Here is a 27,793-nt window from a genome sequence, read left to right as displayed (position 1 = left end):
GACTGACAGCTGTGAGAATTCTCAATTCCCCCTCGACAACTCCCAGGACAAATTAGGGCTGGTGTGTATTCGCTAGGCATCAATAGTACAAGGTGGATAATGATGACATTAATGATGGTTGGGAGCCATTTTGAGAGGTCTGGAGGGATGGACCGGTCAGGCTGTGCATGAGCAGAACCAAACAGGACTTGAAACACCAAAACTGAAAGAGCAACGAAACCTCTTATATTGCAGGATGAGCCAATCGAATCTTTTCTACCTTGTATCTTCTTCTGTTCATCCTTAGTACCTATATATAAATGTCTGTTCGATTATGCATTCAACATATTTTGATTATTCACTAGCTACTTTTATGTATGTCCCACGTACTCATCCTTGGTACCTATGTATAAATATCTATTCAATAGTGCATTTCACTTACTTTGATTATTCATTAGCTGCTTTTATGTCTGTCTGTCTCCCCCATTAGAGTATAAACTCCTTACAGACTGTAAATGGGTTCATTGTGGGCAGGGAATGTGCCTTCCAACTCTGTTGTACTGCAGCCCTCCCCAAGCACTTCATACAGTTTTCTGCGCAAAGTAAGATCTCAGTAAATACCATCGATGGCTTGATTGCCTTGTGCCTCTCAAATGCTTAATAGAGTGCACTGCCCGCAACGTGCATTCGCAGCGTGGCTCAGTGGAAAGAGCCCGGGCTTAGGAGTCAGAGATCATGGGTTCGATTCCCGGCTACGCCACCTGTCAGCTGTGTGATTTTGGGCAAGTCACTTAACTTCTTGGTGCCTCAGTTACCTCATCTGTAAAATGGGGATTAAGACTGTGAGCCCCACGTGGGACAACCTGATGACCCTGTATCTACCTCAGCACTTAGAACAGTGCTCGGCACATAGTAAACGTTTAACAAATACCAACATTATTATTATTATTATTACATACTAAGGGTACTCTGTTCCCTTTTCCACTGGCTCCCAGGTGAGATTAAAACTAGATATCATTGGCTTTGTCTACATAGGTAAAAGAAAATGAGAGTTGAGCCACTCCCTGGATAATTCAAAATCTATATAGACACACAAGATAGATCATTCTGATCGAATAATCCTCTTTTTCTCGAAGGCAAAGGTTTTGAAATAATGAGAAATTGCTTCAGCTCTCACTAGCGCATTATCTACATAGACAAAGCAATGCTTCATAATACCCAGAAGGCACAGTCACATTGTGGTTGAAGCAATTTCTCCAAATAGGCAAATTTTTGTGTCTGTCTGTATTAGTGTGACCACATATATCGCTAAAAATTTCTTGTCCAGGTGAGTAAATGAGCGCTTATAATCTACATGTGTTTTTCTATTTCTCTATTCTAACGGCCTTCCATGCTCAGAAGAAAAATATAAAATGTGAGGTTCACCTTTGGGTTCACGGGAGGCTGACAAGATTAATGTGGAATACCTATGGAGCACAGGCCTGGGGGTCAGAAGGACCAGGATTCTAATCCCACTCTGTCACTTGTCTGCTGTGTGACCTTGGGCAAGTCATTTTACTTCTCTGTGCCTTAGTTACCTTATCTGTAAAATGGGGATTAAGACTGTGAACCCCATGTAGGACATAGACTCTGTCCAAACCAATTTGCTTGTATCCAACCCAGCGCTTAGTATTCCTTAACTTCTTTTTTTAACCACTCAATCTCCAATGGCTCCTTGCCCTCTGCCTTCAAACATGCCCACGTCTCCCCCATCCTAAAAAATACTCGCTCTCAACCCCACTTCCCCTTCCATTTATCGTCCTCTCTCCCCACTACTCTTCCTTTCCAAAATCCTAGAACGAGTCGTCTACAATGGCTGCTTAGAATTCCTTAACTCCCATTCTCTCTTGGACCCCCTCCAATCTGGCTTCCGTCCCCTCCACTCTACCGTGACTGCTCTCTCTAAGGTTCCCCTTGACCTCCTTCTTGCCAAATCCAATGGCTCCTACTCCATTCTGATCCTCCTTGACCTCTCAGCTGCCTTTGACACTGTCGACCATCCCCTCTTCCTCCACACCTTATCTCACCTTGGCTTCACGGACTCTGTCCTCTCCTGGTTCTCCCCTTGTCTCTCTGGCCGGTCATTCTCTGTCTCCTTCGCACCTCCTCTCCCTCCCATCCTTTAACTGTTGGAGTTCCTCAAGGGTCAGTTTTTGGCCCTCTTCTGTTCTCCATTTACACTCACTCCCTTGGTGAACTCATTCGCTCTCACTACTTTGACTACCATCTCTACATCTCTGCCCCTGTCCTCTCCCCCTCCCTTCAGACTCGCATCTCCTCCTGCCTCCGGGACGTCTCCACCTGGATGTCGGCCCACTACCTAAAACTCAACATGAGCGAGACTGAGCTCCTCATCTTCCCTCCCAAGCCCGGTCCTCTCCCAGACTTCCCTATCGCCGTGGATGGCACGACCATCCTTCCCGTCTCTTGGGCCCACAATCTCGGTGTCATCCTTGACTCGTCTCTCTTGCTCACCCCACACGTCCTATCCGTTACCGAGACCTGCCGGTTTCACCTTTACAATATCGCCAAGATCCACCCTTTCCTCTCCACCCAAACGGCTACCTTACTGCTACAGGCTCTTGTTATATCCCAGCTAGACTACTGTGTCAGCCTTCTCTCTGATCTCCCTTCCTCCTCTCTCGCCCCACTCCAGTCTTTTCTTCACTCCGCCGCCCGGCTCATCTTCCTGCAGAAACGATCTGGGCATGTCACTCCCCTTCTTAAACACCTCCAATGGTTGCGTATCAACCTCCGCTCCTAACAGAAACTCCTCACTCTAGGCTTCAAGGCTCTACATCACCTTGCCCCCTCCTACCTCTCCTCCCTTCTCTCTTTCTACCGCCCACCCCGCACACTCTGCTCCTCTGCCGCCCACCTCCTCACCATCCCTTGCTATCACCTATCCCGCCGTCGACCCCTGGGCCACGTCCTCCCGCAGTCCTGGAATGCTCTCCCTCCTCACCTCAGACAATCTAATTCTCTTCCCCTCTTCAAATCCCTACTTAAAACTCACCTCCTCCAAGAGGCCTTCCCAGACTGAGCTTCCCCCTTTTTCCCTCTGCTCCCTCTACCCCCCCTTCACCTCTCCACAGCTAAACTGTCTTCTCCCCCCTTTCCCTCTCCTCCTCCCCCTCTCCCATCCCACCCCCTCAGCACTGTACTCGTCCACTCGACTGTATATATCTTTATCACCCTATTTATTTTGTTTATTTTGTTTAATGAGATGTACATCATCCTGATTCTATTTAGTTACCATTGTTTTTATGAAATGTTCTTCCCCTTGACTCTATTTATTGTCATTGTTCTTGTCTGCCCATCTCCCCCGATTAGACTGTAAACCCAGTCTAAACGGCAGGGACTGTCTCTATCTGTTGCCGACTTGTTCATTCCAAGCACTTAGTACAGTGCTCTGCACATAGTAAGCGCTCAATAAATACTATTGAATGAATGAATACAATCCCTGCTGCATAGTAAGCGCTGGGATGGATGCAAGCAAATACCCCAGTGCTTAGTAAGCACTTAAGTACCGTAACTATTCTTATTATTCTTATTCTTCTACACCATTCTTGCACAGCGATCTTCAGAAGTTTCTGAATTTGCTTTGCCAAGCCTGGCATTCTTTGTGCCTCTACTCCTCTCTCTCCAAGCCTCTGCTCATGAGGAGCGACTCCTTTCCATTGCTGCGTACTCTGCCAGTCTGTATACCATAGCGATCTTCCGAGTTCCAGCATATGTAACATCATGAGTCTTAATTTTATTGAATTATTGACGTTTTCTTTGTCCCTTATAATTTTATTTGTCCAATTTCTGGTCACCATGCAGTAGTGTATCCTACTGTTGTCCATTTTTATTTACATGTCCCACCCAGCAAAGTTGTGAGGAGGTGAAAGTAGCTTTACTGATGTCAAACTACCTTGATATCAGGACTTCATTTGTAATTCTACCTTGCCACTTGCAGTTAAATGTGCCCCTAAATGGTGCTGATAAACCACTCCAGGAGTAGGATGTGGTGCTGAAGGATATCCAGGATTCCACATCATAGATGAGATTAGATAACACTCCAGCTCTGTAGACTTTCATTTTAGGTGAAAGATCAATACTTCGCTGCCTGGAAGTCTCCCCAAGGATGTGCTGACTTTCTTAATTTGACTTTCTGCTTCCTTGTCAGTTGTTGCATCAGTGACCCGTGTGCTGCCTAGGTTAATAGAATTCTGTGTAGCATTTAGCTCCTCGAAGCTGATGTAAAAACTGTCATGGTGGGTAGGAATTTCTGGTGCAGGCTAACACATTCCATCAGTTTCCTTTAGATTTATCGGGCATTCCGTAGCACGGCTCTGATTTGTCAAAGTGGTTTGCCATCTGTGTGTCTTCTTGACTGTGTATCTTTACAGAACAGCCACGCTCCCTTCTTCAACACGTCTCCCTTCTACCTCGTCTGTGGACTTATGTCTGTGACCTTTAGGCATTTGATATTTGCCTTCCCCTCAGATCCATAGCAGTTATGTAAATATATATAATTATAATTATAATTTATATTAATGTCTGTCTCCCCCTCTAGACTGTAAGATCACTGTGAGCAAGAAACATACTCACCAACTCTACTGTATTGAACTCTCCCAAGAGTGCAGTGTTCTGCACACAGTAAATGTTCAAATACTACTGATGATGATGATGATATAGCAATAATTTTTGGGACTTTAAGTAAGCTTTCCAAGCACTAAGGAACAGTGTTCTGCACACAGTAAGCACTCAATAAATATAACTGAATGAATGAATGAATGCTCAGAGCAAGAGGTATTAGGTGAGATTCTGAGAGGAGCAGAAGCTTATTCTAGCATCCGTGACCAGGCTGTTTGCTTCTTCTTCCAGCATAGCTATGAAAAATGCCCTTCTTCACTGTGATATAGTCAGAATTACCACTTTTTAGCTCAGGGATGAGTATTCTTTGTTTGTTGAAAGAAGTCTGGGCAGTCAAGACGATGTTAAATACATTCCTGGAGTAACTATGGACAATTGCTGTTAGGTTTGACAATTCTACATGGTCTCGTGATCTTTTTTTATGTTTGGACATAGCTGTCGGCCCAAGCATTAAAATCTCCCATTGTATTTAGTTTGTGGGATGTTTGGTACTTCTGCAGTGTGACTAATTCTCAGTACAATCATTCATTTTTATTCTTAACAATTCATCACATCGGAGGCATGTGCACTGGTGATGATAGCAAAGCTCTTGTTCTTCAGTGATACTTACAGTATTTTCAGACAGTTGATTCAACCTTTGGGTGGGTTTGAAAATCATCATCATCAACGGTATTTATTGAGTGCTTACTGTTTACAGAGCACTGTCTTAACCACTTGGGAACGTCCAATACAACAGCGTTGGTAGACATGCTTCCTAGCCTCAATGAGTTTACAATCTAGAAGGAACGCCCTTAGGTCATTACAATCACACTCTAAAAGCTGTGATTCTTTAAAGAAAAGGTTGATCTCTGTAAGGTGTCCTTCAACCAGTAGTTTAGTTTATTGCTGTGATAGAAACAGAGTATGTGGCCAGTTCTTATGCTGCAAGTTGACCGTGGCCTAGTGGAAAGACCATGAGAGCGGGAGTCAGAGGACCAGGGTCCTAATCCTGCACGGTCACTTGTCTGCTGTTGATCTTGGGCAAGTCACTTAACGTTTCTGTGCCTCACCTACCACATCTGTAAAATGGGGATTACAACTGAACCCCACGTGAGACAGACTGTGTTCGACATAGTTAACTTGCATCTACCTCAGTGTTTTCTAAAGTGCCTGGCACATAGTAAGCGTTCAACATATGTTACAATTATTAAAATCGGAACTCATGGCCTCTTCACCCTCTTATTTAGATGGTGAAGGACAGGTGGGTCAGGGACTGTGCCTGGTTTGACTTGTATAGTAAGCGTTCAACAAATGCTACAATTATTAAAATCTGAACTCACTGCCTCTTTACCCTCCTATTTATGGTGAAGGACAGGTGGGGCAGGGACTGTGCCTGGTTTGATTGACTTGTATCTACCCCAATGCTTAGAAGAGTGCTTGATACATAATGGGCACCTAAACATCATAATAATCATTATCAAATAGTGTCCAGGTGTTCCATAACATGATGGTTATTTTATTAGTGTTATTTCCTTTACAGTTTTGATCTTGCCAGGGCTGCTCATCAGTCATGGTTTGTTGATGAGACCAGTGTGGTCTGGGTGAAACAGGCAGTTTTTAGAGACATCTCAATATGTGGAAAGATCACATCAGAAAATAATCTCTGCAATCAAAAACTACGTAAAACAGTAAAGATCCCTGAGAAGATGGGATGGATGGGCCCTCGTCCTCAAACATCCGCACGAGTTTCTCCTCAACACTGCAATTTCAAACCCTGCAGAATGGCAGTGAATTATCAGAAAATCTCTGCTGTAAACCAACCAGCATGGTGGGTGGGAGAGCAGGAAAGGGTTGATCTCTTTGAGCAAGATCTTTGAAACCATCAGGATACCAGGAAGTTGGCTCAGAACCAGAGTCCTGTATTACACAAGCCCATTAATGCAGCAAAGATCTAAACTTCAGTGTAAATGAGGTAACACATTGGTCTTTTCATCTACTTTCCAGTATGTGGTTAGGAGCTTCTCACCAGTAATGTGTCACCTATATATTTGGTTCTGTACACCTTCGGCACTTTCACATTCATCCCATTACGTTATTCACTCCAGCCCCAGCGCACTTAGGAGCATATCCTTACTTTCTGCCATTTCCCCCATCTGTAATTTATTTTCATTCATTCAAGCGTATTTATTGAGCGCTTACTGTATGCGTAGGGCTGTGTACTAAGTGCTTGGAAAGTACAATTGGGCAACAGATAGAGACAGTCCCTACCCCACGGAGTTTTTATTTGCACGTACCTCCACACCGTTCTTCTGTTTCCTCATCTATGCATTCTCTGTCATCACACTCACAATATTTCCCATATACCAGTCCGTTGCCATCCGAGTTGTCACACTTACACCTGCCGCACTGGCAAGTACCTGAAAAGGTTGACAGGAAAAAAATGTGCATTTTAATTTTATGAAAGAGCCAGATTGGTAGGCTTGCATGTGGACTCTTTTTGCTGAATGATGAGTTAAGAAAAGTGCTGGGAGATTACACAGAGCAAGGACCAGTCAATGAGATTCACATTAAACCTTTTTCCTCTAGGTTCCTATTGGGAAACCAATAATAATAATGGCATTTGTTAAGCACTTACTATGTGCCAAGCACTGTTCTAAGCGCTGGAGGGGATACAAGGTAATCAGGTTGTCCCACATGGGGCTCATAGTCTTCATCCCCATTTTACAGATGAGGTAACTAAGGCACAGAGAAGTGAAGTGACTTGCCCAAAGTCATACAGCTGACAGGTGGAAGATCCGGGATTAGCATGAAGTCCCCCAAGCCATCATAACAGTTCCTGTTGCCCCACTGACTAGGCCGATTCTCCTCTGAATCGCCTCAGAATTCTCTCCGAATCCCTATTGCCTTTGAAGTGACTCAGACTGGCTCTACAAACTCTTTAACAGTAGCTTCTGTCTACATCTTGTCAACTCAGCCTCTAGACTTTAAACTCATTGCGAACAGGGAATGTGTCTACCAGGCACTCAATAAATTCCATTAATTAATTGACCGCAGTTGTCCCTCACGGCATCTGCTCTGGGGGTGGCAATTTGAGAGTTTGGCAAGCGAACCTTTGGTAGATCCTGGTAGAGTGTAGGTGCCTTATGGACAAGCAATGTGCCATTTTGTTATTCGGTTTTTACCAAGTGTCTGGTACAGCACACTAGACCAAGTGGGTGCTCAATAAATGCTATACTGCTAGTTTTCAGAACTGGTTAGGAGCCACCGATGTTGGAAATATGGTTACTTCCGCCAACTGTTACTTGACAGTCTGAAGTTAGTCATGTTGTGGCCTCTCTCGGGTACAGCAGAACCACTGTTCAGCAAAGTGATATTCTGTAAATGCCAAGTGAAGCTCTAAAGAGCGTCCTCAGGCCCTTATCCACAAAAAACCTTTTCAACCCCCACGAAGGGAATGGCCTATCAGCCAGTGGAGAGTATGTATCTTGAGCCAGTCAAGATGAGATTCTGAGAATTTAGAAGCTTGTTTTCACCATGACCCAGGTGGGTAAACAGAGTTCCTGTTAATTAGGGTCACGGCCCTAATTTCTTCAAGAGGAGAAGGGGAAGGTTGATTGTCTTCCTGCTGGGAAAGTGCCTTCATACAGTACCAAAATGGAACACAAGTGCTTTGCATTATCCTTTTATTAATCTGCTCTAAAGTTCTTCAATTGAAAGAATGTTTTCAAATGCTTCTAAGCCTATGAAATACTTTTTCGCAAACCATAAAAGATCTAGGCTCAGTCCCCACAGTGCTCAAGTTGTTAGAGCAAGCTTTCAGTAAATTTTTCTATCTAGTACCACTGAAGCTTCCATCAGTGAAATCACTATGTGGAAATTTAAGCACTCAATACATAATCAAAATATAATAAATTGGTTTACACCAATCCTTTATATAAGATTTAATCTCACATTGAAATTCACTTTTTATGGCAGAAAATGTAGGAAAAGTGTGGTTTCCTGCAAATATTCTGACTGAGGAGCATGTTTCTAACAGCTGAGGTCTCGGCCGATCGTACAAGTCTCAGCGGGATAATGATTTTTCCATTGATTTATTTGAATTTCATTTTAGAAAAATACACTCACAAGCAGTCCTACTTTCTCTACAAAACTACATACTTCAGGCTAAAATATTTTTAGGAATAGTTCCATTATAGTACCATTGTTATCACTTCAACGTCTAGTGAAAAGGTCTAAAAAATAAACCTATAAAAAATAAATTTTCTTACCGGCATTTGAGCAGATGACATCTTGTGAATTCTTACACATCTGATTGCTTTTCTTCTTTGTAAGGTCACAATTAACTGGGTACTGACAAGCCTCACCATACCATCCTTCATCACACTTGCACTTTCCACAGTCACACTTGCCATGACCTAGGAATTTAAGGAAGCAACATCCTGTAAACAGTAGGTTTTTGTTTGTTTATGCATCTGTTTAGTGCTTGCTACGTGCCAGGCACCATATTATGCATTGGAGTAAATACAAAAATAAAATAAATAAATGTTGGTATTTGTTAAGCGCTTACTATGTGCAGAGCACTGTTCTAAGCGCTGGGGTAGACACAGGGGAATCAGGTTGTCCCATGTGGGGCTCACAGTCTTAATCCCCATTTTACAGATGAGGGAACTGAGGCACAGAGAAGTTAAGTGACTTGCCCACAGTCACACAGCTGACAAGTGGCAGATATTTGTGTTGGACACAGTTCCTATCGGACATCTGCTCACAGTCTTAATATCCATTTTACAGGTGAGATAACCGAGGCACAGAGAAGTTGTGACTCGCCCAAGTTCATGCAGCAGACAAGTGGCAGATCTGAGATTAGAACCCAGGTCCCCCTGGGCCCACAGTCTTTCCACTAGGCCACACTGCTTCTCTAGTCGATTTCAGAGAGTATCAGTATATATGACAAAAGTGTCCCGGATACTAGGATAGCATAAAGACATCAAAGACATCAAAATGATGTCATGATATGATTTGGGGCATTAGAATCTTTCAGGCAAATCACTTCAGATAGGTATTCTAAAGTATTAAATAATGGACAGGAAATTCAGACGGAGTGGCAGAGCAATATGTCTTTCTGAGTACTCATTTGTATTTGAGTGATTATTGTGTGCAGGGCACTATACTAAGCACGTGGGAGAGTACAATGCAACAGAGATGATGAAATACTTACAGATTAAAGTCTAACATTTACATCTCCTAAATATATCATTTAAAGGAAAATAAATCTTAACCGAACTCCATTGAATTCAGCATTCTAAGAAATACTTTAGTATATCATTAAACAATTTTGTATACATTCCTAGTGACTTTCACATCACAAATGTTTAATCATTACGCTTATCAACAGTATTTATTAAGTACTTTCTGTGGGTGGAAGTGCTCTGCACATAGCGTTCGATAAATACTATTGAATGAATGAACACTGAATTGGCTGATTTGTGAATTAGCTAGAAATAAAGGCATGGTCTGTTACCTAAAATTACGCAGAGTCCAATGGAAGATGAAAGCTCAGCTATTAAGAGACCATTCAGAGGTAATCTACTGCACATTTTGAAAATCCACATATTTGAGAAAATAGCTGCATTCTAATTTTAAAACTGGGGTGGGTCCAAAATAACATCATCCCTCCTTTTGTTTGTCTTATTAAACACTGATGTGTTTCTGAACATGCAAAAATAGAGCATATATATTGCCCATTAGGTTATTACAAAATTATTATTGCCTAAGTTTTCTGAAGCTTCTAAATTCTGACGCACTAGAAAGTAAGTAGACTGAAAGATCTGCCTCATCAAATACTTGCACCCAAAGAGGAACCTGGGAAGTTTTACTTGATCCAACATCTTCCCATTGGCAAAAGTACAACTGATGGATAACGGGCAATCTAGAAGGATTTAGAAATCAAGTTCCTAGTGAAAGCAAGGACCAGGGAGACACTCAATACATTTGCTTCATTGTTTATTGATGATTGGTTAGAAGGAGATAAAACCACAAGTTCCATTGCTGTGATCATTTATTTAAAAATAATCACAGTCTTCCAGGGAATTTAGGGTGGCAGACTAGCTAACTGAAGTGTTGGAGCTGTTGTCCTCCACTGTAGCAATTAAGTCAAACCAACTGTGAATAGTCTGAAACCCAACCAAATAACCTGCTAATGCCAGGGACTACTGTAAATCCATAGGATTCCATTTAAAAATTTACTAAAATGATTTACAAAGAATTTCAATTCTCAAAACCTTTCAGAGTTGCCCAAGAAGTAATCCATACAGACCCACTCTGTATTTATCCTGTTTAATCCATCAGTGGTATTTAAAGTGTGGAGCACGGTGCTAAGCATTTGGAAGAACACAATACAATCATTTCCTCATGGGAGGAAATTAACTTTTAGATTCAAAAGACCTGATTGAGGAAGATAACCCAGGAAGATAGTCAGACTATCCTTGATTCCTAGTTTTTTGCTCGGGTCTAGGGTGGATTCTGACTGAGTTTGTGTATCCTAGCCACAGCTTTGCTAACCCAAAAGTAATAGGTGTCCTTCGTTCTTTGCATTGTTCGATTTAGCATAATATCATCCTAAAGACGTTTTTACATTTGTATTAATGATGTATAAGACATACTAGAAAATAGAGTGATTTCCAAAATTTAGGAAATACGTATTTGAACAACCACACATACTTAGGAACAATATTCAAATAAGACCCCAGTTAAAAAAAAAGATAAAGAGAATCCAGCCCGATTAATAGGATAAAAATGGTGGTAACTGATATTAACTTAAGTGGTAGTTAGTGCCTTCTCTGCAAATTAAGATAAACCTGGTGGCGAGGAAAAGGAAATTTAAAAAAAAAACACTTGTGTTTGCTTTTCTTACTTAAAGGAAAACACAGTTCACTAGCATAGCCTGCTTTCTTGTTGGCTTTCCAAATAATCTTAATGACTTGATCTGAGCTGGTACAAAATAGAATCTCCAACAAAAAAAGAAAAATGTCTTCCTGATTCTTTAAACGATGCAACAGTTTAGCTACCACTACTTCACAATCTCTTTCACCGGGAGTTGTTGAAAGACACTAATCTTCCTAGGTAAGTGGAGATATGAAGTAATCAAAATACCTTAGTTCACAAAGAGAAAAAAGCATTTTTACACTTTAAATTAAAATGTTTTGCTTTGAAAGAGCAATAATAAAGATTCTGCCTGAGTAGAAATGTCAACCTCTTCTAAATACTGATAATAAGAACCATAATAGTACTGTAAATATTTTTCTCTGGAAGAATTAGTTAAATAAAAGAGGAAGACCTTTGAATTGGGTTATTGTTAGATAAGATATACTTAATTTGACTTCCTATCTTCATAAGCCTGAAAGGTGAAATCACTTTGGGATAACACTCCTCTCAACTCAGTTTTTGGCTTAACAGTCAGCTTAAACAAAAGTCTTGAAAACTAAATAGTAAAATTCTACTTCAACCACACTAAATAGAGAAGCAGCGTGGCTCCGTGGAAAGAGCATGGGCTTGGGAGTCAGAGGTCATGGGTTTGAATCCCAGCTCTGCCACTTGTCAGCTGTGTGACTGTGGGCAAGTCACTTAACTTCTCTGGGCCTCAGTTACTTCATCTGTAAAATGGGGATTAAGACTGTGAGTCTCATGTGGGACAACCTGATTAGCCTGTATACCCCAGCACTTAGAACAGTGCTTGGCACATAGTAAGCGCTTAACAAATATCAACAAATATCAACATTAAATGAAGTTACAATTGTAACTGAGCAACACTCGGTCCTTTATGTGCCCATGGACTGATTTTCTAGACATGATGTGTTTTATGGATAAGTTCATTTATTCTGAAAATACATTTAGCCCTAAAAGTTACAGTGAATAAAATTAACTCACTATATATTCCATATTTCTATGTTTTAACAATGTCGTGTTTTCAAAAAAGCTTTTTAGTGACTTTGGTACTTATGATTTGGTTTTTTTTTTGGGGGGCGGTGGGAGGATGGGGGTTATTTGGTTTTGGCTGGGGGGCAGGGGGAGGAGTGAGCTTCTCCAGTCCTCAGAGTGAAAATTCTGAGGGTTTATTTTTTTCAGAATTGATACTGAAATAAACGGCTTTTTTGTTCTCAAAGATACTTTAAAGTTACCCGTCTGTTTAAAACCTTTGAACATATTTACAAAATCCTCACAAAGACAGAAAAAGATTAAAATGTGAGTGTGTGTGACTTGAGAAAACCGTGGGGTTTTTGAAATAGTAAAAGGTGCCTGCTCTAAATCCACTTAATTTAATTTAATTAATTATGGTATTAGTTCAGCACTTACTATATACCAGGCACTATTCTAAGCTCTGGGGGAGATACAAGATAATCAGGTTGGACACAATCACTGCCCCACAGAGGACTCATAGTCTTCATCCCCATTTTACAGATGAGGGAACTGAGGCATCGAGAAGTTAAGTGACTTGCCCAAGGTCACACAGCAGACAAGTGGCAGAGCCGGGATTAGAACCCATGCCTTCCTGACTCCCAAGCCCATGATCTATGCACTACACCATGCTGCTTCTCATATACTTGGTATTTCCACTTTGTAGGTAGAGTTAGACTAGATGAATTTAATTCAGTGGAAATGTACCCCAATACTTGAAACAGACTAAGAGCTTTATAAACATCATAATTAATATGAGGGGACAAAAGCCTCTGCAATTGTTGTGAAGCAGACCCAAATAGAAGATATGTCTCCACTTCATGCCTTTCTAAACCTTTTCCCCCAGGTCAGGCTCACACCTGGGGAGTTTTCAGTCCTCTACCAGTCTCAAGTACTGGAGGGAGAGTCAAGCAGAGGCCTACCCATTCCATTCCTAGCTTGAGCATTGGTTAGCGAGTGGAAGGCAATCTGCTACAAGTCAAAACTCACCTGTGCTGGGCAGCAGCAGCATGGAAGAGAGTCGAGGGCAGAGACTCAAGCTTACTGCGCGGCGGGAGGCAAGGGTAAACCACTTCTGTATTTTACCAAGAAAACACTATGGGTACACAACCAGAACGATTGCAAATGGAGGAGCGGATTTCTGGGAGAGATGTGTCCATGGTTTCGCTATGGGTCGGAAACAACTCGCCAGCGTAAGAAACTCGCCAGCGTAAGACAAGACAAACCATTTCCTCCAGAAGTTATACTGTGGGTAGGGAATGTGTTTACCAACTCTGTTATACTGTATTCTCCCAAGTGATCAGTACAGATTGCCACTCACAGTAAACAGCTGATTGATTGTTACCCTCTTAACCCTAAAATCTGGAAAACAGAATGGAAGGACCACCCTTTGAAGATTATACTGCATGACCTGAGTCTCACCAGGAAATGCATAGTGTTCCCCCACAAATGGCTCACAGGACTGTCCAAAATGAGAGCTTTGGAAAGGAGAGAGATGAATAAAAATGATTAAATCCTTCTCTAAATGGGCTCTCAAAAATATCCATGCAATGGTCAAATCAGAATAAATAAAATATTGCTGGAAACTCAAAACATCCGTTACACTTCTATTTTTAAGTATTTTTCCGACTTACACAATTAATACACCATAAAGGGAAATGAATTGGTACTGTCCTTTTTTCTCTTCTCTGTGTCATAGTCTTTTGTAGTATTCAGTTGTTCATTTTGACCGTTATCTGTTCCCTGATTCTAAGCCAGGTGGAGGCACCCTATTTTTCCTTTTAATTTACCAAATTGAACAGTAAGCTCCTTGAGAGTAAGGACTCCATTTTCTAATTCCTTTGTAACTCAGAGCATAATGGGTGCTCAACAAATGTTGTTTACGAGCTAAAATGGAATATTTTTCTTGCTGAGCAGGTGAAAGGACTGCATGTCAGGTCCTCTTTCTATAATACGAAATTAGTCTTCAGGAAAGAAAAATCAGCAGCTGGCATGGTGACTGAATTGGGCTGATTAGTATTCATTTTATCAGCTTCCAAGTGACTCATGGAGCATTTTGTGAAATTCAAAAGAACTTCCTGGACAAGGTGAAGGAAAGAAAAATAAATGCTTGATAAATATGTTCCTTTTAAAAACTGGGTTGATATAAAGAAAAATGAAATTGTAAGAGATAGGTGCTCAGGTAGGAAACATTTTCAAAGACAAGACTTCTGTCACTCACTATTGGCCCAGACTGATAGAGACATTTTCCAGGGACATGTTCTGGGTGGCTTCCTCAATTAATAGAAATCTTCTGTAAATTATTTGTTTATTCAAATTAGAGAGGAGAAGCAAACGTTAACAACTTATGAGAGACTGAGGAGGATTTCTCCAACATTCCCACCCAGTTGATCCATGATTTGGCCCTTTGGGATTGGTCCTGATCCTAATTGAACTGGTTGTATCCACCTGGTCCATCCACTTCCTCTCTTCTAACTCCTTTCTTGATCCTCTGCCATCCAGTTTTTGCTGCTCCCTTCACTCCTCTGATAGATTCTCCAAGATCACTAGTCTCTTCCTTTCATCAAATCTCATAGATTCTTTTCCAATTTTCCTCAACCTCTCTTCCACCTTTGACACTGTGGACCGATCCTTTTTCCTGGAAAAATGATTTATCCTTAGATTTGCGATACAGCTCTCTTCTGGTTCTCCTCTTATCTCTCAGTCTCTTTGCCAGCTCTTTCTCTGCCTCCCACTCCCTAAAAGCAGGTGCCCTTCTCTTCTCACTTTCAACTCACCCTCTTTTGAGATTCATTCATTCCCATTGCTTCAACTACCACTCTATGTAAATCCCAAATCTACCTTATTATCCCTGACCTCTCTCCTTTTCCTAATCTTGCATTTCTTCCTGCCTCCGGGACATATCTAAATAGAAGCTCTGTTAATACCTCAAACCAAAAATGTCCCACCCTGAATTCATATTCCCTCCCACATCCTCTCTACCATCTAATTTTCCCCTTAGAGTTCACACTATCCTCCCCATCTCTCAAGACCATAATCAATCTATCATATTTAGTGAGCACTTACTATGTGCAGAACACCGTTCTAAGCAGCGTGGCTCAGTGGAAAGAGCCAGGGCCTGGGAGTCAGAGGTCATGGGTTTGAATCCCGGCTCTACCACTTGTCATCTGTGTGACTGTGGGCAAGTTACTCAACTTCTCTGTGCCTCAGTTCCCTCATCTGTAAAATGGGGATTAGCTGTGAGCCTCATGTGGGGCAACCTGATTACCCTGTATCTACCCCAGCGCTTAGAACAGTGCTCTGCAAATAGTAAGTGCTGAACAAATACCAACATTATTATAATCCTTGGGAGAGCACATTATAACAGTTGGTACAGTCCCTGCTCACGAGCTTACAGTCTGGGCGAGGGGAAGGGGAGGCACAGATGTTAATGTTAATAAATAAATTATGGATATGTACATAAGAGCTGTGGAGCTGAGGGAGGGGTGAATAAAGGGTATAAACACAAGGACATGAGTGATGTAGAAGGGAAAGGGAGAAGGAGAAAGGAGGACTTAGTCAGGGAAGGCCTCTTGAGGGAGATGTGCCTTCAATCAGGGTTTGAAGGTGGAGTGAGTGATCATCTGTTGGAATGGAAGAGGAAGGGCATTACAGACCGGAGGCACGATGTGGGCAAGAGATCAGCGGTGAGATAGGCAAGATCGAGGCACAGTGAGCTGGTGCTAGAGGAGTGGAATGTGCAGGCTGGGTCATATAGAAAAGCAGTGAGGTAAGGGAGGAGGGGACAGAGTGATGGAGTGTTTTAAAGCAGATGATGAGTTTCTGTTTGATGTAAAGATGGTATTATCCTTGACTCCCCATCTCTCCCTTCAACCCTTACATTCAGTGTGTGGCCAAATCCTATAGGTTTTCCTACACAATATTTCCATCTAACCAAATGGTCACCATGCTGATCTAAGAATCTATTCTATTCAAACTTGACAAATCTCCTCACTTATCTCCCTGCCTCCAGTCTGTCCCTTCTACAGTCCATACTTGACTCTACTATTCGGATTATTTTTCTAAAACTCCAAAGGATGCTCAATCTCCTCATCAAGCAGAAATCCCAAGAGGTTGGTTTTAAAGCACTTAATCAGCTCTCTTCTTCCTACTTATCCTCTCTCTTCTCCCATTATGCCCTACTCACACTTTCCATCTCTCTCAAGTTAACCTACTCTATGTGCCTCATACCGATCTCTCCCTCAGTCAACCTCTGGTTTATGCACTCCCTGAACCTGGAAATCTCTCCCCTTCTATATCTTCCCACCTACATATCTCCCCCTCTTCAAAACTTTTCTGAACTTGCCTATCTTCAAGGGGACTTGTAGATCAATTTCTCACAATCTCTGTAACATGCGATTTTGGCTTGTAAGCTCCTCCTCAAGACTGTAAACTCCTGGTGGGCAAGGAACAGGTTACCAACTCTGTTATACTGTATTCTCCCAAGTGCTTAGTACAGTAAATATAATGCACAAACTAAGCATTTAAATACCATCGGTTGATTATTCATTTGGTTCTCCTTTTGATCATTTATTTTAGTGTCTGTCTCATCCACTTAATTATTAGGTTTTTGAGGACAAGGATCACGTCTACTCATTCTCTTATACCCTCTGAAGTTTTTAATGCAGTGCTCAGCACACAATAAGTGCTCAATAATTATTATTGATTGATGGATCGATCACTGTGAGTTGGGATAGGAGAGAAGCCCAGCATAACAGTGGCAAATCATTCCATGTTCATGGGTTTTTAGGCTAAGTAGATTGCTTTTCAGAGCCTTGACATTATCATTGATCTCCAAATCTCAACTCCTTCTAGTAAGCACCTCTGCTGCTAAACTTTCCTTACTAAGATCCAGAGTTATTCTACATTAAGATCAGGACTCTGTGGCAGTTTGTGGGTGATGGGTTCAATTGGGCTGATGGAAGATGTTGTTAGGGAGCAAACCCTGGGATACCTTCTAACCAGCAGATATAGGTGCTGATGTCAGAGCTCAAAGTATTGAAGTGGAACTAATCATGGGAGCCTTTGTAAGAGGACAAAGAAGACAGACATATGGATGTTTTCCTGCTGAATGCATGATTTTCAACCTGTATCCATCTCCCAGATTTGTTTGGATCACTCCACTAGTAGGAACATAAATAAAAAAGTTACCGGTACCAAAACGGATACCCTTTTAGGTTGCCATCATTCTAAGGGTTTGTATCTCCCTCAAGAAGAAGGATCTCTCACTAAGGGAATAAGCAATATTCAGACCTCAAATTATGTCCTCTGTTAAAGTGTGTCTATGAAGACCACCATGATGAAGACCTATCTTCATTTTAGTCACATAGAGCTTCAGGGCAGTAGCCAAATTCAAGGAGATAATTGCCTACTGGCCAATGCCCAGTGTCAATAATTGGACTGTCATGGCTGTACCCACCTCTTCTGAAAGTGCACCTTGTCTGTTTATTCAATAAGTATTTCTTGAGGGCCTACAGGACACACTATATTGCCTAGTGATTCAATTATGCTTTGCTGGTTTCAAATGTAGGAAACTATGGCATACACATATTTGGACTTACTTTGTAAAGCCAGTCCAGAATGAAACTCCCAAAATTCAGTTTTGAGTTACCTCAAAATGATCTCCAAAATAAACTCAATAGGTATTCACTTGTCTTACTAATTGTCTCCTCTCTGGATTCCCAAAAACTGGGGTCAGGAATTTTACAAGAGATGAGTCTCTCCAAATATTCAGTTTCAGACTTGCAGTTCGAGGCCTGGAAGGTGTACATCAGCTAATCTGGTTCCGAGTCCTCTCGGGAACCAGTGGGGAAACCGTGACAAACTAGGTCCTCCTGGGCTTTCCAGAACCAAATTAAAGGTCTGCTTTTAATTCAGGACTTCTAGTCTGGTAGTCAGCAAAGGCTTAAAGCAGGATTATACAGGTTTACTCATCTCAATTATCTAATCCACTTGAAGTTTCTCCAAGTGTTTTTCAGTCTTCCCACTCATCTTCTCTGTTACTCTTAGGTTTTGTCCAAAGATCTTTTTAAACTTGACTGTTTCGAGTTATGACAACTGCAAAATGGTTGTATTGGATTACTATGGAATTGTGTTTGGAGTTTCTTGTGTGGTATAATTGTGCTTTTTTGAGGAATCCTTGCTCGGCCTGAACACTTTTGTTATTGAAATGCCATCTGATATTCTATCTGAGTTTCTTTTTTATTATAAAGTAAACTTGGGAATCTTTGAACACTATTTCATCATCTTGAAGCAGAAGAATCTGTAGGTTTACTACTTGGTCAATAGGTTCATTAAATCCTAAGAGTTTTAAAAGGTAACCAAAAGAAGTAATTTCTAAAGCATTTAGAAGTTCCCTTTTTTTCTATTTCCTTATCTAGTTAGTTAGATCAATATCTAGCTAGATTCTATATACAACATTTATGTGAGTGCATAATGAACATAAGGGTAATCAATATTAGGACATAAAGAAGTAGCACTGTAGAATTTTAAAAACTTGGTAATAACTGAACAGTTTAGCCTAAAATGAAGGAACTCACTCTCGTAATCGGGGACTTGTTTTTCTATTAAATCACTTCATGATTACCCTGAATGTTCCCCTTGTTTACTTAAAGACTCAATATGCCTCCTTCAAGCAATTGACATATCACCAAGGAAATGACATGGGCACTGGCGGACAGTGTGTTTCGTTAAGTAATGATGTATGTCTTGACTGTATTTGACTTGGTGTTTATAAAGATGATTTCAAAAATAGAAGACCCAACTTCTCTTTTCTATCCCAGTATCTATTAAAGGGGAAAATGAAAAACACACAGTATGTGCTCAATAAATGTCAACAGTCACAGCAGGAAAGTAAATATCTATTGGAACATATCATTCCTCTCCTCAACAATCTCCTGTGGCTCCCTATCACTTCTTAATTCAAGCAAAACCTTCTGATCATCATCTTCGAGGTTCTCTATTAGCTAGCTTCATCTTAAAGATCTTCTCTTTCCCTGTTAGAGCACAGCTTGTGCTGTTTGCCCCACCCCAAATAACCTGCCCAATCTTTTGAATACTGACCGCTTTGCTAGAAAGTACACTAGTTCAGCTCACCTTACCATTCATTCAATAGTATTTATTGAGTATTGAGTATTGAGAATTTATTACCACAAAACTCCTGTTCCAGTCTTTCAATGCTCCCATTTCCAACCATTATTCACACCTTACTTTCCTCCTGCAATGCCTTCCTCTCTCAACTTCACTAATCCTGATCTCAGTGACTGAGGAAATAGAGGAAAAAGGGAAAAGGAAAGAAAGGGCAGTCAGAGTAGAAAACGTCACTTTTGAAAGCCCTGTTTTAATTGGAAAATATCTTCTTATACTCCATTTTCTAGATGCTTTAACTGATCCATAAAACATTTTCTCCAGATAAAAAGAGAATGCCCTGAAGAGGAAGCAACTAGAAGTAAGTCTCAATAGAACCAGTTGATAATGTACCTCCCTGAACTCCCTGAAGATAGAGTGCACAAATCCCAGGTTTGGGACCTATTTTGGTTTGAAATGATAGATCAGTCGATCATATTTATTAAACACTGTGCAGAGCATGGTAGTGAGCACTTAAAAGTACAGTATAGCGGGAATTGGTGGATGTGTTCTCTGTCCACAAGGAGCTTGCCATCCAGAGAAGGATCTTACAGTCCAGGGGACCTTACTATCAATCAATCAATCATAATTATTGTTCACATACTGTGTGAAGAGAACTGTTTTGAGCACATAGGTGAGTTCACAAAGAGAGGCAGCGTAGCTTAGTGGAAAGAGCATAGGCTTGGGAGTCAGAGGTCGTGGGTTCTAATCCCAGCTCCGCCACTTGTCAACTGTGTGACTTTGGGCAAGTCACTTAACTTCTCTGTGCATCAGTTACCTCATCTGTAAAAAGGGGATTAAGACTGCGAGCCCTATCTGGGACAACCTAATAACCTTGTATCTGCCCCAGTGCGTAGAACAGTGCTTGGCATATAGTAAGTGACTAACAAATACCATTATCATTATTATTATTATTATCATTATGCAATATAATAGCACTGTTCCCTGCCCACAAGGAGCTTACAGTCAAGAGAATGATTATTTGATCACATGGAGAAACACAAGATGTTTTGAATATGCCCATTTCTAGCCCTATTGAGTCTTTTCCTTGTGTCATGTGGCAGTTATTCTGTATTTGCCAGTATAAGTCCATATATAATGAATGATGGAAAAGGATTAAAGTTTGAATTAATTATTATTGAAATTAAATGATGAAAATTCATTGCAAAATCTGCTTTTAAGGCCCTAGGAGATTAAGGATTCATAATAAGTCTGTCTCTCCGGCCTGAGTCCAACTCTTGTCAGCAGCAACTGAAAACATTTACCATCTGACAGCAGTTTGGTTGCCTTTGAGCACAGAAGAACCCTGTATTCCAAGAAATCCTTGCCATCTTCACAGTCATATTAGGCTCACAGCACATAAATATGTGCTAATAGCTTCTAAATTGCATCATTTTCCCATCCCTGGAACGTTCTGCTACAAAAGATAATGGCATTCAGTACAAATAAGGGCAAATCATTTCCTAGTGCAAGAGCTTGAGGCTTCACAGAAAGTAAGGCCTTAAGGCAAGCTTTTTTTTATTTAATGATGAGGTCATATAAGATGCCATTTCTGGGTCAGACTGATCCATCCCAGTATTCTCTATCCCAATAATGGCGACATGATGCTTTGAGGAACCACGTGATGGTTTTCCTTCTGGATGACCAGTCTCATATCTAGGGATGGGTGATCTAACATCCCTAAACTTTCCTTTTCCATGACAAATTTTTCCTCTAGAATCTTCTTAGGAACTATTACTCTTGGATATATCCAAATTTCTCTTGAACCCACCAATCTTTTCAGCTCAAATAACTTCTTGCTGTCACCCTGGTGTGAATCTTTGGTTTGGTTTGAATGTATTATCCTCAAAGGATGTCCCCTTATCATAGGGTTGTAAGATTTAGTGAGCATTAATTTTATGTTCCCATTTTCCACATCATTTATGATTGTGTTGAACTCAATCATGTCCCCTCTTTACCTTCATATTTCTATCTGGAGTCCTATTTTTTTTTAGTTCTTCCACCCAACTTATCTTGACTGTTTGTCTTTCACCCTTCTTCAGCTTTAGAATGCCTATCATTGTTCCTATATTTGATTTTAAGTGATGGATTGATGAATCCTTGATAAGATGCAAAATTGAGATTTAATGTATCTATGGAATGTAGGATTCAAACTGGAATTACTAGTTCTGCCTCTAATCCTGCTTCCCAAACCATGACATGTTCTCCTTCAGAGAATTAACATTTACTGTCTTAGAAGCTTTCAAACTTATATCTTTGACCTCTTTCCATTTGAATGATGTAAAATTAGGTCTGCCCGCTCCCCATATATACGCCAGTACCATGATCCCTTATCGTATCTTGATCACTCAGGGCTTTCTACACCCTTCACTCTCCCCTTGGTCTCCGAGACCCCTCAACAGCTCCAACGTAACTGACCTTGCCACAGCTGAAGATCTCCAGCCCTCCGCCATCCTCCAACCTCAAAGGTGGGGGCCTAGTCCAGGGATAGGCAGGCTAGGTCAGGGTGGGAATCAGTGGAGTTAGCAACTGGGGAGAAGGACAGGGGGTTAGCAGGGAGAGCTGTGTTTCTTTTCTACAAAGCACCTTCCTTCAGTGGGGCCATTTCTTCTCCATTCCCCCTCCACCTCCTCTGTCATACTGTGTGCTCTCCTCCTGCTGTTCAGTGCTCAAAGCAAACGTGAGGTGTGGACCTTAAAGAGAATCAAAGGGACCTCTAAACTGTAAGCTCCTTGTGCGCAGGGAATGTGTCCGTCATTATCGTTATATTGTACTCTCCCAAATGCTTAGTACAATGCTCTGCCCTGAGTATTGATGGGCATTGCTTATTATTATTATTCATCATCACTTGCAACAGTTCAAACTATGTATGCACCAGCATTATTGTCACTGTTAATAATGACAATGATACCGACAAGCATTGGCTGGCATTGCGCTTTTAAAATAGAAAATGATTTAATTGCTTGAGCTCAGCACCATCTCTGCTCTCTGCAGGAGTGAAGGGCAGGTGAAGTAGGACTGCAGTCAGGGTCAAACATTACCAAATCTGGAAACTCTGAAAGTGGTTTTCAGGCCTGTTGCTTCACCTTTCTAACTTAGTCTCCAAGGAGAAGCATATTTAATTGCACATAAAAAGCTAGGAGTTGTCAGACATCCAGTTTTTGGCTTGAATGCAAAGCTGGGAGCAAGCTGATCTTTAAACAGTGGCTGAAACCTGTTTGAATGTTTTTCTGTTTTCAAACTGCTAGGCAGTGACTTCCGGAGACCCAGTTTTCCAGAGGATTTCTCCGGCTGGAAAAGGGGTGTTGCTTAGCCCCAGAGAGACCATATGGTTCATCCTTAAAGAAAGATAGACTTCCTGAATCATGCTTCATGGAGTGCCTACTGTGAAGATCATTCAGTCAGTATCCAGGAACCATCACAATTTCCTAATCTGTCAGAAAACAATTTGGATGTAGGGACATACATTCCTAAACTGTAAGCTCACTGTGGTCGGGGAATGTGTCTGCCAACTCTGTAATGGTGTACTCTCCCAAGTGGTTAATACAGTTCTCTGTACACAGTGAGTGCTAAATGAATACTATCGATGATCCATAACTCCATTTCACCATGTCATTGTAGAAGCACCTAGAAAACCTCAAGAGAACAGATTGTAATGTAATAATGCTCAGTATTATTTGCTTTTTAGCAAATAATGGTTTATGGAGATTTATGTATGGATCCTCACCCTCTTGGATGAAGTAGGTGGTAAGTGTTCAACAATTCAGACCACCTACGTAATTCCCAGCTAGGAATATTGACTATGTCAACCACATGTTTTGTCTTTCACCTGTTTATGTGAAGAAAAATAGGAACGTATCAAGAAAAAAAGAGGCAGAGTGATTTCCTTTTAGGGCTCTTCTGTTTGGAATTTTTTCCCTTGAAAATTAAACTAAGATAGTGTATGCTAGAATTTTTCAAAGTCTGACAACCAAGGAAATTCAGTTAATAAAGTGCCTAGCATTAGCTCAGTGGAATAATGAACAGTTAAACAAATCACCAAAAGGTCAGGGTGAAGGATAAATATGGACAACTAGAAACATGGACATCAGCGGCCTGGGAAAGAGTCTAAGGCGGATGATCAAGTAATCGAAACATTGATCCAAGACAACGGTAAGGACTCAAGTTTTTACCGCACAGAAGAAGGCAGTGGTAAACCACTTCTGTATCTTTACCAAGAAACCTCTGTGGATATATATACCAGAATGCCTTAATTACAGAAGATAAGACATTCGGTAGAGGGTTTGTCCATGGAGTCGCAGGTAGGAAATGACTTGATGGCATTTGAAGAAGAAGAAGAAACGTGATGGATGTTTAATAGGATCTATCAAAAGCTCTTAATATTTGCTCCTGATCACAGGGGCAGCTGTAACGAAAAGGACTAATGCATAACTGACTCACCATCCCACATTCCTATAACATAGTGGCTGATTTCATCTACCTCCTCTCTAGACAGAGAACCGTAGCGTTATTTGAAGAAAATACAGTTCCACACTGAGGGCCAGCATCATCTTCTGGAGAATGTGTTGCCTACTATTAAGGATAGGCAGATTGCTCACACTGGCATAGAATGTTCTATGTGTCACTTTCTTTTCTTCTCCGCCCCCAAGATACGCTTATCCTGGAATGAGCCAGCTATTGAGATGCAATCTACAGTTCTCTATAAAATCAATCTTTACCTCAACTTGGATTGGGTAGCAGTTAGGTACAGTTTTCTTTAAAGTTAGTTCTGGCCCAGACAGCAATTACCCATTCATGTGTAGAATAGTTGTTACCTCCACAAGTCGAATGAATCATTACATCTGAGACATCCTTCTGCTGGCGGTGAACAGAGGAATATTGCCAAGCGGCAACATGTATGAGTCAAGAGAATCCTTCACTCTCTCCGCAGATGGTCGCATTTATCTTATAACTATGTCTTCCACTTCAAATACAAACAAGTTCTTCACAAGATAATAATCGAATGGCTTAACAAATTACCCGAATTAAGAAATCTATGTCCTGCTTGAGCACAGACGATGGTAGGAACCAGAACCTAATTCAGGAAATGAATTATACCAATAGAAACTATGGTTTTCTAACATACAAAAAGACAATCCAAAACCAGCTCTAATATCAATCAGTGGCACTCTTTGAACTCTTACTGTGTGCAGAGCATTATACTAAGCACTTGGGGGAGTATGATAAAGGTGGTAGACAAAACTCCTGACTCGAGGAATTTACAATCTTTTGGGAAATGGAATGCATATGGAGTGTGGAATGAAAAAGAAATAAGAATCATTGTTAAATGCACCAAGTAATATTTAGTGTTATTCAGACTACATTTTCCCAAATATTAAATGCCTCTAAATTCTTGAGGATATATTTACAATGCATGGTCAGAATTAAAAACAGCATAATCCAAGTTGTGGAGACGTGATAGCAAGACACAATTTATTCTTAGATTGAAATGGAAAAGTTAAAAACAGGAAATATTTCATAATACTGTAAATTTTCATCCAATCTCATTTAAATGAAGATATAGGAATAGTCCAAATAGAACATATTAAGATTTACCCTGAAGATGGTTTTCAATCATTACTTCTGAGATTATTATTAGATTTCAAAATGAACTAGCGTGAAATGTACATGTGTTGCAAGAGAATAAAAAAGAGAAACAGGGTGGTCTAGCGGATAGAGCACGGGCCTCGAAGCGAGAAGGACCTGGGTCCTAATTCCAGCTCTGCTATCTATCTGCTGTGTGACCTTGGGCAAGTCACTTAACTTCTCCGGGACTCAGTTAACTCCTCTGTATAATGAGAATTAAGACTGTGAGCCGTATGTGGAAAAGGGATCGTATCCAACCTGATTAACTTGTATCTTCCCCAGTGCTTAGTACTGGGCTTGGCACATAAAAAGCCCTTAACAAAAACCATAAAAAATGTAAAAAAGAGGAGTTACGCTAATATTCTTCTGCTCCTTTCCAGGGCATGGTCAGCAGGTGTGGGTACACAGGCCAACAGACCCAGTAAAACAGAGTAATCGTCTGGCAAATTTGATCAGTTTAGCGTCAATCTGGATCATTTAATCCCCACAAATCTCCTTTCTTCCTTGACCAGTTTCTTAGACCTACATTCTCACAATCAATTTATCTCTGAAGGAATAAGGTTTGTGTGGACGATATTATCCATAACTCATTTCAAAGTGTTCTCATTACATAAGGCAAGAGAAGAAACGGACTGGAAAAAAACTATGGCTGTTATAGTGAAGCCTAGTTATGTGTGTGTGCATTCTCTCTCTCTCTCTCCCTCTCTGTCTCTCTTTCATTAGGAAAACTCCTTTGGGATTACTCTACTATGTACTGTCATTCTTGTTCCAGCCAGGGAACGTGGCTGCACGTTCTGTTGTACTCTCCAAGTGCTTAGTACAATGTTATGCACATAGTGCTCAATAAATACCATCGATTGACTGATTGATTCTACCTCATTTCAGGTGCAAGTTACCAATTTGTCCACTGACTATAATTAATCCTCATTTGGAATACTAAGGTATCAGTTAAAATGGACCCTAAAACATCCTGAATTGAAAGTACAACTTCCAAGCGAGGCATCCAAAGGCTTTCCTTTACCCTGATCCTTTAGTTTAGGAAATTTACTCTTTGAAAGAAGTTCATTAAAGCAGCCACAACCTAACTGCCCAATCATGACTCCAGAAGAATCTTGACTTTCTGTCTGGGACTTGCATAAGTAAATGAGATGGATCCGAATAGATAAATCACTCCCTTAGTGTGTAAGTGCATTATGGGCAGGGAATGTGTTTGCTAATACTGTTGTGTTGTCCTCTCCCAAGATCTTCGTACAGTGCTCTCAGAAGCGCCATGGTGCAGTGGATAGACCACGGGGCTGGGAGCCAAAAAGACCTGGGTTCTAAACCCGGGTCCGCCACATATCCGCTGTTTGACTTTGGGAGAGTCACTTAACTTCTCTGTGCCAGTTACCTCATCTGTAAAAACGGGGACGAGTGTGAGCTCCATGTGGGACGTCCTACCTGATTTGCTTGTATCTAACCCAGCACTTAAAACAGTGCCTGGCACATAGTAAGCGCTTTAACAAATACTATAATTGTTATTGTTTGCTCTCCTCATAGTTATGCACTAAATAAATACCATTCATTGATTGGTTAGTGGTAGAAGTACAACCGTATTAATGTTTCGTCTCAGCATTATTTCATTTTTATTTTTATACATTAAGCTATTTTAGGGAGATTTTCCTGGCCAGAACTATACATTCCAATCTAAGTTGTGCCACCCCACAATAGAGAGATTACATCTCCTAAAAGAATATTACCAACTAGCATCTTTGGGACAGAGAGCGGGGAAAACTATGAATCGCATGTTGAATGAAAATAAAATGGTGCCCTCTGGAGGATATTACTGAAAGGCTGTTAAAACAAGACAGTGGAAGTTAATATCTTCACACATTTTGGTAGTATCAACTCTCAAACTCATATGGAAATCATAAAAAAAAGATTTTTGGAAGAGCACTTGGGTGTGAGTGATCATTCAAACCATCTGGTTCATAGATATTTTCATTCCTCCTAATGACTCCAAACCCAGTAAAGAAGTTCTGCTGTGAGAAATTATGATTTCTGCAGAGGTAAGTTAGAGAACGAAATCAACATTGTAAAGCAACGTTGTTAGAACTGGGAACTTCACAGGCATTTTGATGAGGTCTAAATTAATTTTTTTTAAATCAGATGAGTGAAAAAAATCATATTTTCTTGGTAAAAATGCAACCAAGTCTATTTTTCCCCATGTTTAAATCATTTTAATTATGTATCGCAAATCTAGCCCCAAAATGTGTATTTCCAATGTAAGTTTTAAAAGGTTTGATCAGCTGGGAAGATCCCCAGTCATGAGTGTGTTTTGAACAAGTTGCTATCCAAATACCACTCACATCCATTCTGCAGAGCTTGATTCTGAGTGAAAATGCACAATACTCCTTCTCCCACTCACGAAATGTGC

The 27,793-nt window shown here is 40.8% G+C and overlaps 1 protein-coding gene across 2 annotated transcripts in view; it reads right to left on the bottom strand.

Annotated features, from left to right (window-relative positions):
- Window positions 1-27,793, bottom strand: part of ITGBL1 (integrin subunit beta like 1) — a 165,670-nt gene that overhangs the window by 82,712 nt on the left and 55,165 nt on the right. For both annotated transcript variants that reach the window (XM_001513577.4, XM_039913220.1), the window contains 2 exons: window positions 8,907-9,053; window positions 6,933-7,055 (listed from right to left, as the gene is read on the bottom strand). In XM_001513577.4, the coding sequence (XP_001513627.2) occupies window positions 6,933-7,055; window positions 8,907-9,053 (270 nt within the window). The remainder of the gene's footprint in view (window positions 1-6,932; window positions 7,056-8,906; window positions 9,054-27,793) is intronic.

The sequence above is a fragment of the Ornithorhynchus anatinus genome, chromosome 10 (assembly GCF_004115215.2).
Source record: "Ornithorhynchus anatinus isolate Pmale09 chromosome 10, mOrnAna1.pri.v4, whole genome shotgun sequence".
Taxonomy (NCBI): domain Eukaryota; kingdom Metazoa; phylum Chordata; class Mammalia; order Monotremata; family Ornithorhynchidae; genus Ornithorhynchus; species Ornithorhynchus anatinus.
This window is presented reverse-complemented; position numbering and strand designations above follow the sequence as displayed.